Genomic DNA, 17,814 nt, shown 5'->3' with positions numbered 1-17,814 from the left:
AGACTCACAGCAAAATGCACTTATGTCATATCAAATTCTAAAGGGCTTCACATTCCTAAAGAATTAATGCGGCAAAATCTCTCTAAGTTAAGTAATGCACATCTTTAACACCTAAAGCAACACAGCTTAAACTGGATCGTATCACTAAAAGTTCCAAAAATGACTTTCAATGGGAAGAAAGCCATTTGCACATACCTACTGAAAAAAAGTACTCTTTTGTGTTTATGAAAATAATCAAATTTCAGTTAACTGTTTTAGGTCAGCCCCAAAATAAAATAACATTATATTAAAAGCAGCTGAATGGAGAGCTTTCTGTAAGTAAGGTGCCATTTGAGGCATCAAGTGAAATAAAGAAGCAGAAATGTATTTTTTCCATCGCAACCTAAACAAGTTCAAATGTTATTTAGTTGAAAATTAGCAAGAATTAACGTCTACTCAAAATTGCCCTGAAATTTATTTTACAGCTTTACTTTTACATTTTCATTGAGTTCAGTTGCATAATTTTAAAATATAGTAATATTTTTATATGAGACAAAATACCATTTTCCATAATTCAGCTTTTTTCCATATTTACTGTTAATTTTCAAGAATTTTTAAAACTATAATATGAAAAAATACCTACTTATAACTGCCAGCAAATGAAAATAATCTGTAATTAATATCATAGATGTATATTACTATTTATCAGTCTGTTTAGCTTTCCCTCTTCTTCCAACTGAGAAAGTGGCCACACAAAAACAGACAACGTTTTTTTGTTTGTTTTTGTTTTCTTTTTATTGCGTTCATAGTAGTTTACATCAATGGGAGATTTCAGTTGTATGCTATTTCTCAATGTTTTTTGATTGTGGCAAAAACAATTATTTTTACAATGGTAAAAGACACATTTGCACCATGAAAGAAATCAAACTTTGACCAGACACATGGAAGAAAGTGAACTCAAGAACTACAATACATTTTCTGAGAAAGTAATGTTGAAATCCACCTCTTCCAGAACTTATTTTAATAATGACTATTATCAAATACTATCTTATCTCTAATATTAGTGGCAGGTATGATTTGAAAGCCTTTACTAAATAATAATCCAATACTATCAATTAGGAGACATGGCAAGTTTTATGGTGTTTTTTGCTATTATTTGGTAATATTCCAAAGATAATATTTGTTATACATACGCATGCACAGATGCATATATATGAATATATACATAGTCATATATAATCCACTGGATAAGTTCTTACTAAATTTCACATTCAATTTTATAATCTTAAATTCCAAGTAGATATTACACTTTAGAATTTGAATTTTGGTTAGCTATAACACAGACACTTGTCATCTGTTATCGAAATTGGTATAAGCACCTCATTTCCTCAAGGTCACTTTAGGGTCAAAAGACATAATTGCTCATCATCATGGTAGGCCTAGGGAAAATAATCAAATTAGTACTGTAGAAATAGAAGGCAAAATATTAATCCTATTCTTAAATAGCTTGGCTATACAGCCTTGAAATTACTGGACAAATAGTAAATGAATGTGTTCTAGACAGTTGCAATTGAATGGATGCAAAGGGATCACTCTCATATCCCAGAACATTCAGCATATTGAAAGATGTAGCCAGTCACATCTGCCTAAGTATCAGTCACCCCTGAGATGCAATTATTTCTATCAAAAATATTCTCGGAGTTCCATGTTGAACCACATATTCTCAGCTTACTGAATTATTCACAACTATTCACTTCTGCAATTCATATAGGATTGAATAATCTCTACTTAAAATGAGGCTCTTCTGGACATTAACAAAGGTATATAAAAGGGTGATATGTATTCATATACAAATATACAAAGAGTGGTACAGACAGTAATATAAAGAATATAAGATCCAAACTTATTGATGATTGATCATGAATTTGAGAAACATTCCAAATAGTAAAAATTCCAAAATGCACAGTAATATTACTTTTATTATCAAGGACTAAATTGGAATGTACACGATATTTGAATTATAGATCAGGCCATTCCATGACAGTGTCCACATGACCCTTGACTCCTGGCTTGGAATGTGAGACTGCCATCATAGATCATGAGATACACAGATAAAAATAGCCAAACCCACCCTAAGCCTGTTTGAATATTTGGAAATTCAATTATAGTTTTAAAATTAATAATCCAGCTTTATACAAGAATATAAAATCTGCAAATGGCATGGTATTAAGTTTTCAGAATGAGGATAGTTCATTATAAAAACCTTCTATGACAACAGTAATAATAAAGACACTTCAAATATCCAGGCAGCTATGAGTTATAGTATGGTCATCACTGTTTTTTCAAAAATCCAAAAGTTTCTAAACCATTTCTAATAGTGTCATATCTGAGCCTCAGAATAATCCAAATGCATATGTGTAAACAGAATTTTTCCCAAACTCTTGACGATGTTCTATAGGCAGCCTACAAAAAGTACCTCCCAATATCCTTTATGAAAATAAAAATCAATTGCTCTGCAAAGGAAAAAGTACTTCCATTACACTAATTGTCTTCACATGGAGATAAATTAAAAATAAGATTTCTTAAAAAAATAATCATCGATTAATACTATCATCAGAAAGAAGCAATAAGAAGAGGAACTTCGCTTTTCCACTGGACTCTGGCCAGTGATTCAGAAAATGGTTCCAACAGTAGTTCTTTAGCTGATCAAGGCTTCTGTCAAAGTAAGAGTAAGTTCCCAAAATCTGTATAACGTGTTGCTATTGCCCAAGAACTACCTTCACAAATCAGGTGTGGAAGCCACTCGGGGTCAGGCCACAGGGAAGTTTGCAGATGCAACAGACCTGCTACCCGTTCCCCAAATAGTTCACAGTGCAGGTGCCTACGTGGGCCACTAGACTACGGCTGATCGCGCCATGTAACAGTCCAGTCTCTCCTACTGACTGTTTAACAGCTGGACAGAGGACCCTGCGTGTGATGAGATTATGGAGCACATGATAACTTAGTGACCTTTTGAATTAGGACAAACAACGTGAACTTACTAACAAATTCCCCCTTATATTGAAGAGGCTATGTTAAGGGTGACAGCCATTTGACAAAAATAGTTGAAGAGCAGATGGAAATACTAACACATAAAGCTTCATTCTTCAGTGTTCCAGTGCTCAGACTGAGAACTCACATCTGGCTTGAATATTACAGAAGCACTGGACAATTTTAAGTAGTCAACAACTACATAAAAACCACTTTGCTATTTGGATTTATACTTCTGTTTTGAACTATATTTGAAAAGAAAAATCAATCAAAATAGCTTTTTAGATTCATTGACCAGTTAGCAAAGGCATATTAGTGCAGTGAGTTTTGGACATAAAGAAACCTCTATATCTTTCATTCTTCATCCTATTTTAATTGTTTAAAACTTTTTCTATCAGCATATATAGCACAGGGGTTTGGAGACAGGCAGAATGGTCAACTTGATCTGGGGTAACATCCAGAGCCCATCATTTAGTAGCTATATGGATTCAATCAGGGAAGCTTTTCAATCCCTCTAGACATCAATCTCCTCATCTTTAATATGGGGATAATATAGTACCAACTCATCAGACTATTCTGAAAATAAAATTAGATAATCTATGTAGAACTCAGCACAATGGCTGACACATAATATGATAAGCTCTCAATATTTTAAACTATTGCTTATTATTTGTTATTGTAAAATGCTGTTCCAATAAGGTGAACTAATTTTCCTAATGAAGAATTATTCTATAATTAAACTGTTCAGCTTATTGGATAAGACATAATGTATTCAAACAAGTTTGATTTAGGTAAACTTCATCATAAAGGCATAAAGGATCTCCATTTTACTCTCATTATATTACGATTGTTACTCCTCATACGGACCTTCAACAAAGGACCAGAATTCCTTTTCATGTTGAGGAGATAAGCAATTAGGGGATAATCTTGATGCATAAATATTTGTTGATAGAATAGTCATTTAATTTTTTTAATTTTTTAATTTTTACTTTTTGCTTGGAAAGATTCCCCCTGAGCTAACATCTGTTGCCAATCTTCTTCTTTTTTATTTTGTTCTCCCCAAGGCCCCAGTACATAGTTGTATATTTTAGTTGTAAATCCTTCTATTTCTTCTATGCAAGCCACTGCCACATCATGGCTACTGACAGACGAGTGGTGTGGTACCGTGCTGGGGAACCAAACCTGGGCCACTGAAGAGGAGTGTGCTGAACTTAAACACAAGGCCATCAGGGCTGGCTCTAGAATAGCCATTTTTTAATAGTATGCTTGTCTGGGTAATGGATTTGGGTTTGTACACATCTAGCAGTATTCTCCTGCCCTGTCTCCCTTTGATCAGCTACTCTCTGAGGTTAAGAATGAAGTGCATGCCTTAGAGACTAAATGAAGATAACTGATTTGTGTGAAATAGTAGTGGCTAGATTAGCACTATGCCCTAAACAGCTGAGCAATTCAAACCAAAACCCAATCACACTCATCCTAAAACCTCAGTACATGGACTTATTCTGAGTCTCAGAGCAGAGCATAGCAATGTGTTACTTAGGAATGCTTTATTAATGCTACTCAAACGTGGTTTTCAAAATAGTCCAAAATTATGAAAACAAACGGGTAATTCACATTGAGGTTTTGCAGAGTCTCTACTGTACTACAAATCATAGGCTATGAGGAAAGTGTTGCCAATTTCTGAGTTCTTAAAGCACAAATACAAAATTCACAAAAAGAATTTTATACGTATACTTCACTTTATTCCTGTCATTTGTTTCATTTCATTCTGTAGGTTGTCTTGGGAGAACCAGCTCCCTTTGACAGAACGAGGGGGTAAACTCTGCAATGTAAATTCTACTCTAATATCAGATTTATGCATTCAAAATTACCAAACAACTATCAGACCTTGAAATCCACACAAAAAAACTACTCTGCAGTTAAACCTCAGATGAAAACCTATTTTATCCTGTTGAGTCCACAAACATTTCTGCATGCCTTCTGAAATGGGTGGAAGAGCAGCTACCTACGTGACATCTCCTCAATGTCAAGGAGTCCTCACCTTGTACTATGCAGGATACAACATTACCATCAGGATAGAGCAGGACTTGACTTTCTACACAAGTCAGGAAGCTGACAACCGTATTGAAGGGCATATCAGCTTTTCTTCAGGAGATTTAAAAGAATCATCACAACCTTGAGTGTAACAAATTTGCCTTACCTCTGTCACAGGTACACATTCCCATTATATGCTGTGTGACCCAGCAATGCACAGGTGTGTGGCATACAGCCACATCGAAGTCCTGGGGCAGAGGAATGGTCTGTAAGAATACACCATTATGGTACCCCTCTCCTCCTCATGCAGAGGCAGAACAGAACTGATTCCTATAGGCTGTTTTATTTATAAAGTAATTCATTGGCATTTAAATATGAGCTTTTGAACAACTGTTCTACACAATTGATATGTGGTAAGTCCTACTAACCCTAAATTGCATAGACAATTATTAAATACATTTACTACGGTTCATGTCAACAACATACACATATCAAATTCATATGCAGACCTCGTCTTTTGAATTTGACTGATTTAAGAGGACACTGAAATGATTTACTGTGTCAACTACACGGAGAATACTATACAGTGATGCCAGGTTAAACATATCTAAAACGGGTTTGATTGAATGTGAGAAAATTAAACAGATATTCAAACCAATTTTGATAAGCCAATTGGATGGATAGTTCTAACGGCATCTCTAAACTATTGAATGCAAAGTGTCTGCACGTGTTCTAGTTTTTTTCCTTCCTGGTTTTCATTTTAAAATATTGGTCTTTAGCTCTGTTGCCACCCTCATGTGCAATGATTACAATGAGACAGTGCTATAAAATGAGAGAGGAAGGCATTCTGCCACCACACTCAGAATTCAGGGCAAACACTTAGAAAACCTGAGACAACGAATCTTTAGGGATAAGCATTATTTGAATAGAGAATTGAAATCTTGACACAGAAAATACCAAGTTTCTCATATATCATTTTCATTATGTTTGGATTTTTAAAGAAGTTTTCAATAAGTTTTTAAAAGGCTCAGTTTGTCACATGGAAATATTTGTTGTTAAAGACTAGCATTATAGTAAATTATTACATTATTATATTAAAACACTTATAAAAAGGTGTCGCTTACTAGTACTTGGTAAAACATTCTAGGATGGCCCACCTTTCATTTTTAACTTCTTCAAACTTCCAAAATCAACACAGATCCTAACACTTACTTCTGTTTCCATAGTTTTACATCTAAAACACCCCGTTACTTCTTTCTCTTTAACCTTGAGTCTTCTCTGAAGTGGCAGTGAGTATAATTGTCCTTATTTTATGGGTAGAAAGTCCAGGCAGCTAAGGGTAAAATGATTGGCTATGAGTCACTCTGCCTGCTGGTGAAGATGGACAAAGACCATGTGCAGAAACCTGTGGACAGACCAGCAGTGGAAAGGAGGGAAAAGTCATGAATTTCACATTCAAGGATCCGAAAATCAAACAGGACCTAGCTACTCGGAGCAAATTCAAAAGGATGCCAGCACACAAAGTGGGCTAACATATACCAGATATAATAATAACCAAAGGAGAAGAACCATTTTCAGCTACTACACAGCGGCTTAAGAGTTTCTGAATAAGTATTCTAGGTCATCATAGCCCTGGGTTAGCTATATCAGCATCTCTTCAGGTAAAAGCAGAGGTTGATTATTTGGATAATTTCAAAAAGTATCCCTAACTAGACAAGACGCCTTGTTAATTTGGAGGCATATTTATTGGAATTTCCTATTGACTACAGAAATGATTTATAAACACGAATATATATGGGGCAAGGCTTCATAGATAAGATGAGTGATTTAGAAGATATGTGCTGGGGGCCGGCCCGGTGGCACTGCGGTTAAGTTCCCATGTTCCACTATGTTGGCCCGGGGTTTGCTGGTTCAGATCCTGGGTGTGGACATAGCACCGCTTGGCACGCCATGCTGTGGTAGGCATCCCACACATAAAGTAGAGCAAGATGGGCATGGATGTTAGCTCAGGGCCAATCTTTCTCAGCAAAAAGAGGAGGATTGGCAGCAGTTAGCTCAGGGCTAATCTTCCTCAAAAAAAATAAAAATAAAAGTAAAAGATATGTGCTGTAGGAGATGGACACAGAATAAGTCCTCCAAACAAGATGGATTCCAAAATGTAAGTCTAGAACTGACCAAGGCTCAGAGCATAAGGACATGTCACAGGGAGTTCACCCACAAAGTCTATGATTGTGAACTACAACAAATCTTTCAACAGTGTCCTAATCTTTAATGTGACTTGCAATCATACAGCTAAGCTCGCGCCAGACAGGTTGCCTGTGTATTCCTTTCCTTCATACTCAAGTAGTAGCCATAATTCAAGGCTCAGGGCTACAGCTCATTCACTTGTAGGGCTTAATGTTTTAATAAAATCACATTGATCTCTCACCCTTCTAAAGGCTCCTTTAGAATTTATTTTTGGAAATGCACAACATAATACTTATTATTTACAATACTTGTGAGCATTACATAATAGTCATAATATTTCTCTGGATTGCTCATTATGTGTTTTTGGACAGGAATGTCTGCTCAATCAGATTACAAGTTTGGTAAAGTTATCAACCATTGACTTTTAGCCCAGCGATGCCATGGAAGCTATTACAGTGCTGTACACCCAGCAAACCAACACAGAATTGTTCAATTAAAGGAGCGTTCCTATGCGTTAGGAGGAAACACCTAAATTAAATTGAGTTAAACAAGCTGATTCTTAGAAAGTGAAGCTCATTAAGCAAATGCTAGAAATCAAAGTCTTTGTCTTAATGAGCACAAACACAAATTAGTGGGTAGAAGATGATAGTTGTCTTTGAGTTAACAGAAAAACATGAATAAAAACCAGGGCTGAGAACCAAGTAGAAGCTCACCCTCTAGATTTGGGTCATTAACTAGAGCATATTTCACCATTTTTCTCCAGTTTTTAAAAACTGACCGTTCCTAAAGGGTTAGCAGTATTAATGGATTTCAAAGAAAAGAAATACCCTATCATGTTTATTTAGTCTTGTGTATAAAATAGTTACTTTTTTTTAATCAAAAAAGATCATCTCATTTGGTAGCAATCCCAATTCTGCCCTTTTAAGTAAAAGGAAATTGAGATGGTAAGTTTATTTGTTGTGATGAATCCTTCCAGTGCCCACTGAGACAAAAATAGGCAGTGGTTTTGTTTCTGCTACCAACAGGAATCAGAACAGAATACAGTCAGGAGAGAAATAAAGTCATAGGCATACTTATCATTTAGTATGCTCTGAATCAGGACTAGACGGTAACAAGTATAGATAAAAATTTTAATTCTATTTCAATATGCAATCACTTGTCTCTGTAGAAACTTTACCAAGAAGGAAAAAAATGTCAAACCGTTCAGAAAAAAGTACATGAAAAAGAACCTTCCATAGAACAATTACTGAGAATAACATACTAACAGAGTTTCTCAACAGAATATTTAGAACTAAAGTTGAGAAAGTAGGATCAACTTTTTATGTTGATATGTCTTAATTTAATATGCCTAAACCACATGAAGATACTTGTCTACTTATGTAGTTGTTCTGTTCATTTTTGTGTATCTAGTTGTTCTGTTCATTTTGGTGAATTTTCAAAGTCCAGTACATTGTCTGTATAGACTAAAAGAAATATCAACACCAACATGTCACAAAATGAAGCAAAACGAGGGAAAAGAGGAGTCCTGCTTGGAAGAACACTATTGACAGCCAGGAGAGAAATCACCTTTACATATTATTCCCAGAGATTAGAGTGAGCATTTTGGAGAATGCGATCAACTGATAAAAGATAGGAAGCAATATGGGGGCAGGGGGATATGGAGGCTCTCTCAGCAGAAGACGAAGCTGTAGGTACCTTAGGAACTTTGGAAGAGACCGCAGAGGAATAGCTTGGCCCCTGGTTTCCACGGAGAAATGGTTCAAAATGTATCATTTGTTGAATAGCAGGAAAAATGTCTATCATTTCTCTAGCACCATCCCTACATAAAGTGTCTGATTTTCCAGCTCCTCATCTACGAAACTGGGATAATAATACTCAATGAGAGTTATTTTGAAGATTAAATGAGACGGTGCTTGTGAAGCAATTTTAGGGCTAGATGTAGAATAATAGTAAGATAGAAAAAAATGCTTTCTGCTGTCTTCTGTCATTGCATTGCCATCTAGACGTAAACAAACGTTAACTGTAAGAATCAAGTAATATCTAGCAAATTCAATTCAAATTAGAGATTCTTCTTTTTAAAGTAACTCGGTGTTCGTAACAAAGAGTTGGGAAGCTGTTAAAAATCCCTAAAACTGATTGAGCAGGTCAGAAGTGGGTTCCAGGAATTCTGTTCTTTTAGGAGGAAACCCAAGTAATTCTGGTAATTATGGTCAGCAGACAGCACTTTGTTTTAAAAAAGATATTCTAGGATTAATATCTACATGTGAAATTAGCAGTGAAAAAATCACTATCATCAAGGTGAGTAGAAAGAGATGGAAATAGAGAGACAGACATAGAAAGAAAATCATGGAATACCAGGTTGTAAGGGATTTTTCCATCCAATAAAAAAATTTCCATCATATTGGACAGATGGTCATCTTAAATACCTTCAGTGATGAGGAATTGCTCTCTTCAGGCAACACATGCTATTTTGGGTTATAAATTGATGTAAAAAAAAGGGCAAATCATAAGTTATTTGGAAAATTGAAGAAATGGGGATATCTTGAAAGACTTTCCAGACTTGATTGAACTAGGTAAGACACCAACGAAATTCAAATTTAATTTGACTGCAAGACTATTTGAACATCCAAATGTTGGATCTACTACCTGATTCCACTAAAAAAGCCATACATTCTGTGGCTGCTGTAAAAATAAACCTTTTAATATGTCTTTCATTCACATTTCAATGGTGCACCATTTCAATCACACATCTGGCATCACTGTCATCTCCCTATTTAGGCAGTGGCAAGTAAATAGCAATAAAAATATATATAACCAAAATATTTTGCAATGTTCATGAGGATCAAAACATCTTAAATAAATATAAGGTATCCTACAAAGCCATTTTATCTTACTATTCTGTTGAAACTAATAGTATTTATATTTTAACCTTTATATAGTTTTATAGTTATTCCACCAAATGAGGAAAACAATTATTAAGCCCTTTAATTGTTCACTTGTTTTAAAAGAACTCACAAAGCCAAGTGGCTTCAGATGGCTCTGTCTCCTGTGACTGATGCTTGGGCATTTCCATTTTCATTTATGTAAATTATCAAAGGCTCTTGTACTCTTCTAGCACAAATCCACTGCTATGTCATTGATACAAAATTGGAAAGTATGTGGTGTTGCACACTAATATGGTCTTGGATTATTTCAATCTAATCTGTCAAAGTATTGTCTGGAATAATGAATTTTTACAGAGTTGTCTGGCATATAGAATAGGCTAAAAACTCCCTTACATCAATACATTTCACATAGGTCCCACTGCTTCCTTTTAGTCCAGGATTTCAGTTGAAAATCAGAGTAGTTCCCATTTCCTCATTTCCACTGAACCCCCATCAACCCCAAATCTGCACCCTGGGCAATATTTGTTTGTGTTAAATAACTGGCCTTAAAGGAACTGTTTTGTTGAAGTATTAGATAAAAAACGTTTCTATGAATACTTCAGCAATGCTACTATCTGATTTATTTTATTTTATTGGACACTAAAGAGCATCCAATAATAAATAAATCTCCCTCTCTCCAAAAGTATCTTTGTGTTCAAGCTTGAGAAAGAGAAAAGCAGCTGCTGACATGCAGGAGCTGGTCTGGTACTATCAGCAAGACCTTGGTGCTCGCCTATTGAACGTAAACAATTTCGCAGGGCATCAACATCAGACCAGGCCACTCTGTGGTCGTGATGGAGCTGGACAAAAAAACAGCACCACTCCCTTATCACATCCGAACACAGACGAAACACAAACATAGTCCAAGACACAAAATACCAAACATCCCCCTCTCCTGCTAAATAAGAGACTGCCGCTTCTTTACTGACTACAGCTTTAGTAACACTTCAGTCTGTCCTCCTAGAGCTAAGATTTATTGGGAAACACAATCAGAGAACCGTCTCCACTTTCTGACAGTACCCAATCCACAGTGAGCCCCCACTTTCTCAGACCCTTCCCCAAATTACTCATCTAAAGCCCAAATCCTATGAATCTTTTTTAACATGATTCCCCATGATGTGCATCCTCCCTCAGTGCGGTGAGTTGTAACCCCAGCATGTTCAACCACAGGTGTGTGCTGCCTTTGCATGTGGGACATTGGCAAGCTCAATTACTAAAGCCAGAATAGACATTCTTAAGAAAAGCTAAAAGGATTTTTATCACCAAGGTACTCTCTACAATTCTGATATGAAATAATCTCCCTGAACCTTTTTTCTCACATTGTGGGTTTCGTGGCAAAGGATCCTTTAGTTCTGTCCTCCAGAAGAATTACTTTTGTGAGGTATAGAATAAACAAGTGGATTATGGCTCATCTGTTAGATATTTACTAGAGGAAGAGGCGTGTTTTCAAGGAATATGATTCAGCATGTGAGCTCAGCACCCAGGCCTCAGTGAGCCTGGTGGTCCATAATCCTGGATGCTTATATAGAATCCTGCAGTGGATGCAATGCGAACATCTGGTAGAAAAACAGACAACTGTATTGAAGTGACGCGGTGTTGATTTTGCTCCAATTCTTGCTTTTCTCAGATTTTAGGCCTATTAGGGATGTTTATCTCTTGACTATTATATCCTCATCAAAGCACATTTAATGGGCTAGTTTCTAAATATGAAAATTTAAGTTGCCTGCTATGCAAAAAGATGTGAAGCGGCAATTTAAAGACCTAAGGTACGTTTACGTAAATCTCAATAATTTGTACGAAACAAAAAGTTTCCAATTATAGCATATAACTTTTGACATTTTGAAAAATGACTACTAGCCTCTGCAAAGTACCAATATTATATTCTGCCTCTCCCAAAAATATAAACAGACTTTCTTTCCACAGGGCTTATTACAACAAATAATTTCCACTTAAGGGAACAGTAATAACATCTAGAAGTTATTGCCATCAACTATATATTTAATACTGCTCAAAGATTTTTATACACATTATTTTTAATCCTGACAAAAATACCAAAGGTATATGCATTTATTCACGTTTTGCAGATGACGACCTGGATCAGAGATATTAAATGATACATACTCCAAACACGCAATATTAATGGCTAGAGCTCAGACTCAAACCCACCTATGTCTGACTTGACAAGCTGAAGGATGTTTGTGTGTGTGTGTGTGTGTGTGTGTGTGTGTGTGTGTTTTCCTTTTAGGTAAAATTACTTTTAACCACTCAATATTCACTGTGTCTTAACAGCTCACTTAATATGTGCCTCTGAACATGTCCACCAACACACAAACATTCAAAACTTGCTATTAATTGCTATCATTCTGACTAAGAGTTTGGAAAAGAATTTATTCCTAAAATAAGTATGTTTGAGAAAATGGAGCTTAAAAAATATTATAGTTATTACATATGATGATTTCGTCTTCTTTACCCCCTCAAATACTTTAAGATGGCTTTGGTCATGTGAATTTAGTCTCATCACTCAGAGCTTAAAATCTCCTTGAGATCATTCACCACCCTTGGAGTGCTTCTGAGTATATTGTTTCTAACGCAACACAGGGACTTCAGGGAGAAATTAAGAGGATTTTCAAATGACACTATGAATTCAAGCAAAAATTCCTTTTTTCTTTCTTTCTTTTTCCTATCTCTTGCTCTGTTTCTCTTTTCTGTTTGCTTTTTCTTTTTTAAAAAATGTTTATCAATTAACTGACACTATAAAAATGCCCTTGAGGTCTGGGGTATTCAGAAGCCTCAGGTACAAAAGGACATTCTACCAGTGTTCCGACCTGCCCTGAATTATCCTTTGCCTTTATCAGATTGCATCACTATCTCCAGGCTATTATTAAAAAATTGTCATCTGTGGGCAGGCTTATTTTTATCAAATTACATGGCACCATACAAATATACTAATCTCTTGTTTGCTAACACAATGATCTTTTAAATATCAGAGGATTCAAACTGTTTTGAATTTTTTCTATTATCAGATGTTTAGTACACCAGAGATTTGTAATTTTGAAACACAATGCAATTTCAACATTATCAAAATTAAAAATACTCGTTTATTCGTGATAATTATTTCTTTAATCTGCTCATTTAAACTCCAAAACCAAACATTGGAACCATTTACATTAGAATTATATCCTATATCCTGACCATATTATTGCTTCAGGAAATAAACAGATTTTAGGAAAATATATTTAAAAGGCATCTCTTTCAGAGGTGGGGCTCAAAGAGCTCTGTGAGGCTGCAACAGTTTACCAGAAGGAATCAGGCCATAAAGAAAGAAGTGCTGGCATTGGGTGGGGCCGAATAGTTTGCATCTTTTCCCACTGTTTCTCCCTGGTATCACTTCCATGAAAATCAGCGGTGTGGGCCTGTGTGCCAGGGTAAGAGATTCTGCGCCTGCTTTGTGCGCCCACACCCCCGCCCCATAATATCCTTAGCTGTTTATCTTAATCAATGAAAGAGCCACCACAATGTCTGGGAAAACCGTAGAGGAGGTAGGCAAGCCAAAGAAATATCACGCTGGGGATCATATTTCTCCTGTCACAACAAGCTTTTCTCCTTAGGAAGAATACACTTAGCGTGGAATCAGAAGGCATTTGCTGTCTAGCCATCTCAAGATCATCACCGAGCAAAAACATCTGGCCAAAAATCTTCCTTTTACTTCACGATTCACCTTGCTTAGCACTTCCTTTTAAAGTCACACATTCTAAAAATAAAATGACTCTCTCTGTACCCGGTTAACACCAGAAGCATCCATCAGTGGCCACAATCCTCAGTAACCCACATGCCAAACACACCTCATCTCTGTTCACTTCACCATGCTCCAGGCAGTGTATCCATCATGAACGGGTTCCTTTCCTAGTCTCAGAAAGCAGCCGTTGGCACCTGCCTCTTTAAAAAGCAGTGCTTGGCACTGCTATAGTCTATAGTTACTCAAACACTCCACAGTTTCTATAGCCTCACCGATATTACACACTCACACACACACACATCTATATACAGACATTCCTAATTCCGGTGATTTACCTTTTTGGGTCTTTTTCTTCTCTGACTACTGCCGTTGAACTTCTCTCCACTGTTGCTTTTCTGAGCTGCATCTTCGTTCATCATTTTGAACAGTTTGGAAAGAAAATAGCTGTGCCATTAAACCCCGCCGCCTGTACAGACCACTAGCGAGTGTGCACTTACTGGAGGAAAGCAGGAGGAGGAGGAGGGGTGGGGAAGGGGCGCGCACTGGGAGGGTAAGGACGGTGACGTTGCCATGGCAGCAGCTGCCACAACTGTTTATCTGACTGCATTGTTAAATCTGATTCAACCAATTACCATCAGGGACCGGTTACAATGAAGAAAGCCTTGAAAAAAGAATGCCGAGGACTCGAATGATTTGGGGACACTGCTGGTTGGTTTCCGACACACCCTCAATTCGATCAGCTCTCAACCCACACACAAAACCTGGGCTTAATTTTCCTCCTCAGGTACTTCAACACAGAACAGACACAATGCATACTAAGAAAACGAAAACATTCTTGAATGTGTTTCTGAACCTGAAGAGGTACATCTCAGTCGGTGAAGAGGCCACTCAAGGAAACGGAACAGCTATTAATGTCCTAAAGTGAATGTCAGAAAGTTACATTTTTAAGATCTTATTCACATGACTTGGAAAGATAATCCTTCAAAACTCAGTTTAAGGATAACTTCTGTCACAAAGCCTTGAGAACAGGTTTCCCTGCGACCAGGTGACACAGACCACTCCCTCCTCTGTGCCCCTCTTTCCACTGTAGCTTCTGACAGAGCACCTGAACACCATCACAATGCCACATTCACCCAACGGTCTCTTTTTGACAGGCCAGGAGCTTCTGAAGGCCAGGGGTAGTGTGCGTGTGTGTGTGTGTGTGTGCGCATGTGCATCCGTGTGTTTGGGTAGGTGGAGATTCCCAGAACCAAGCATGATGCCCGGCACATTAAAGGCAGTTAAGCAAGGTTGCTGAATATTTAAGTTAGACACTATGGGTAATACAAATATAGGAAAGTTATGGAATTAAAACATTTCATAACTGACCTTAGAAATCTTCTTAATCTAATTTTCGTTGTTGGCTGATGAATAAAACAGAACCCCTGGTCTCAAGGAGCTTATAATATAAAGTTCCAGAATTATTCTTGATAGGAAAAGAAAATAGGGCTTGTTTTTATAAGAAGAAACCCAATTTCATCTATTAGATCAAGGTGGCCATATTTGTATATTAAAACAAATTAAAATGTGAATGCAACCAGAACCCAATATGTTTTGTACAAATACACATATGCACACGTAAAACATTCAGCCCTCTTCCTAGAAAACAAACTCGAAGTATAATACACAGAATACTTAGATGTAAAAATAGAGTTAGGATGGAACCAAGGAGGTAATGTATAAAATATTCTTTGAAAATTGAGGGTGCCTATGTGAATGTGTTATTGCTATTGCTAACCTATCATTATTTCTACAAATATAGGGGCTGGCCTGGTGGCGTTGTGGTTAAGTTTGCACATTCCATTTTGGTGGCCAGTTTGGATCCTGGGCGCAGACTTAGCACCCGTCGTCAAGCCATGCTGAGGTGGCATCCCACATAGCAGAACTAGAAGGACCTACAAGTAGGATAGACAACTATGTACTAAGCTTTGGGGGGAAAAAAAAGAGGAAGATTGGCAACAGATATTAGCTCAGGGCTAATCTTCCAGTTCAAAAAATAAAACAAAACAAAACCCTCTTTAAAAAACCCCACAAATATAGGTAATTTTCAACCTGGAAAATCTACTTTAAAAATGTTTCTTACAAGAAAACCTCTACCAAAATTGGAGCTCATCTTTCCAGTAAACACAGCAAGAAAAATTCACCTTCTCTCCCACTGCTGTTGGGATTGTTCTCTCTCTGCCTTAACATCCCTAAGATCTTTGCCACATCCTCATCCAGAGGCACCTCGTCTTGCTGCCCCTCCCTCCCTCCCTCTGCTGGAGCAGACACATCCCACCAGTGATGCCTCAGATCCCACAGCCAGGACAGAGGCAATAGGCCCCTTTCTGCAAAACAAAACCCTCCAGGAACCTCTACAAAACCCTCTAGAAGCCCAACTCCCACTGTTGTCAGAACCCTCATCCAAGTCCCCCATGATATCCTCCCTCTCCTCCGCTGTCCCCTCACCCACCCCTCACTCAGATCCCCCATGATATCCTCCGCTGTCCCCTCACCCATCCCCTCACTCAGATCCCCCATGATATCCTCCCTCTCCTCCACTGTCCCCTCACCCACCCCCTCACTCAGATCCCCCATGATATCCTCCCTCTCCTCCGCTGTCCCCTCACCCACCCCCTCACTCAGATCCCCCATGATATCCTCCCTCTCCTCTGCTGTCCTCTCATCCATCCCCTCACTCAGATCCCCCATGATATCCTCCCTCTCCTCCGCTGTCCTCTCACCCACCCCCTCACTTATTCTCTCTCCTGTCTCCATTGTGCCCTGCATACTGGTCCTTTCTTAGGTGCAGCCTCAGCCTGGAAACTGTATTCATTTACTCTACAAATATTCATTGAATGCCTATCATGTGCCAGGAACTAAGCATTAGGGATACATTGACCTAACCACCAGGGACATAATGGTGAACAAAACAGGCAATGTTTTTGCAGTCATGGTGCTAATAGTCTAACAGGGGAACTAGGCAGTAAACACAATAATTGTGCTAAGTGCTACGGGGACAAAAAGTAGGATAAGGAGTGATGGGAGACAGATGCTATTTCAGATAAGGTGCTGAGGAATGCTCTCTAGAAACTTGAATGAAGTGAGGGACCAAGCCAAGCAATTGTCTGGAGACAGAATATTCTAGGCAAAGAGAATAGCAGTTCAAAGGTGCTGAGATGGGAACTTTTTGGCAAACATAGTGAGGAAACTATGATACCACCAAAAGGGGAAAAGAAGGAAAAAGGAAAACTTTTCTAGCAACTGGTTTCTATAGGAGAGCTGTGTTACCAACACCCTTCATTCTCCTTAGATGTCAGAATGTGCTTTTCAATCCATGGGTTTGGTGGCCCAGCTAGGAACCTAAGCATTTCTTACATGACCTCTGCAATGTAAATTGCAAACAAATGTACTTTATGAATCCATACCTTCTGATTATGTTCAGACTGCCTCTGGTAACACTCCCTTCTCTGTCAACGTCTACATATATAGTAGATGGCCCTAAATATTCAGGTTTAGGTGTCTAATTTTGACAATGAACTCTAATCTCCTGGTTGTTTGGTGTTGTTCTGAAATACGATTTAAACTTCTATTCAATATACATCCTTTATAGAGCGGAAGTACTGCACAAATACTATACCAGCACACCATGGATATCAACGTCTATAATCAAAGTGTAAAATACAATCTCAGCAAGTCGATGAATTAGCCAGGTGCCAGTAGTACTATGTCCATTACAGTGTTAGAAGGTAAATATTCTACATATAGAGAATGTCCACAAGATGTGATGGTGTTCTAAATGTTTGGGTTCCTCTTATGAAGCTTTCAATCTATTCCTCCATGCCTGTCTGCTGGGCACTCTTCACTTGCTATCCTCATAGTGCAGTTTTTAGTGGGCATGTGCCC

At 37.7% G+C, this 17,814-nt stretch overlaps 1 protein-coding gene across 20 annotated transcripts in view; it reads right to left on the bottom strand.

The window, feature by feature from the left end:
- The window catches only part of ANK2 (ankyrin 2), a 627,576-nt gene that overhangs the window by 302,459 nt on the left and 307,303 nt on the right, over nucleotides 1–17,814 (bottom strand). For 5 of the 20 annotated variants that reach the window (XM_044767342.2, XM_044767351.2, XM_070504617.1 and 2 more), the window contains exon 1: nucleotides 14,226–14,386. The exons of 6 other annotated variants lie outside the window; for them this stretch is intronic. In XM_044767342.2, the coding sequence (XP_044623277.2) occupies nucleotides 14,226–14,309 (84 nt within the window). In that variant the 5' untranslated portion in view covers nucleotides 14,310–14,386. Of the gene's footprint in view, nucleotides 1–14,225; nucleotides 14,402–17,814 lie in introns of those variants that run through there. 9 more of the 20 variants (XM_070504607.1, XM_014863579.3, XM_070504609.1 and 6 more) reach the window with 5 other exon arrangements.

This window comes from Equus asinus, chromosome 3, assembly GCF_041296235.1.
Source record: "Equus asinus isolate D_3611 breed Donkey chromosome 3, EquAss-T2T_v2, whole genome shotgun sequence".
Lineage (NCBI taxonomy): Eukaryota > Metazoa > Chordata > Mammalia > Perissodactyla > Equidae > Equus > Equus asinus.
Note: the sequence above shows the minus strand (reverse complement) of the source record. Positions and strands in the feature narration are given on the sequence as shown.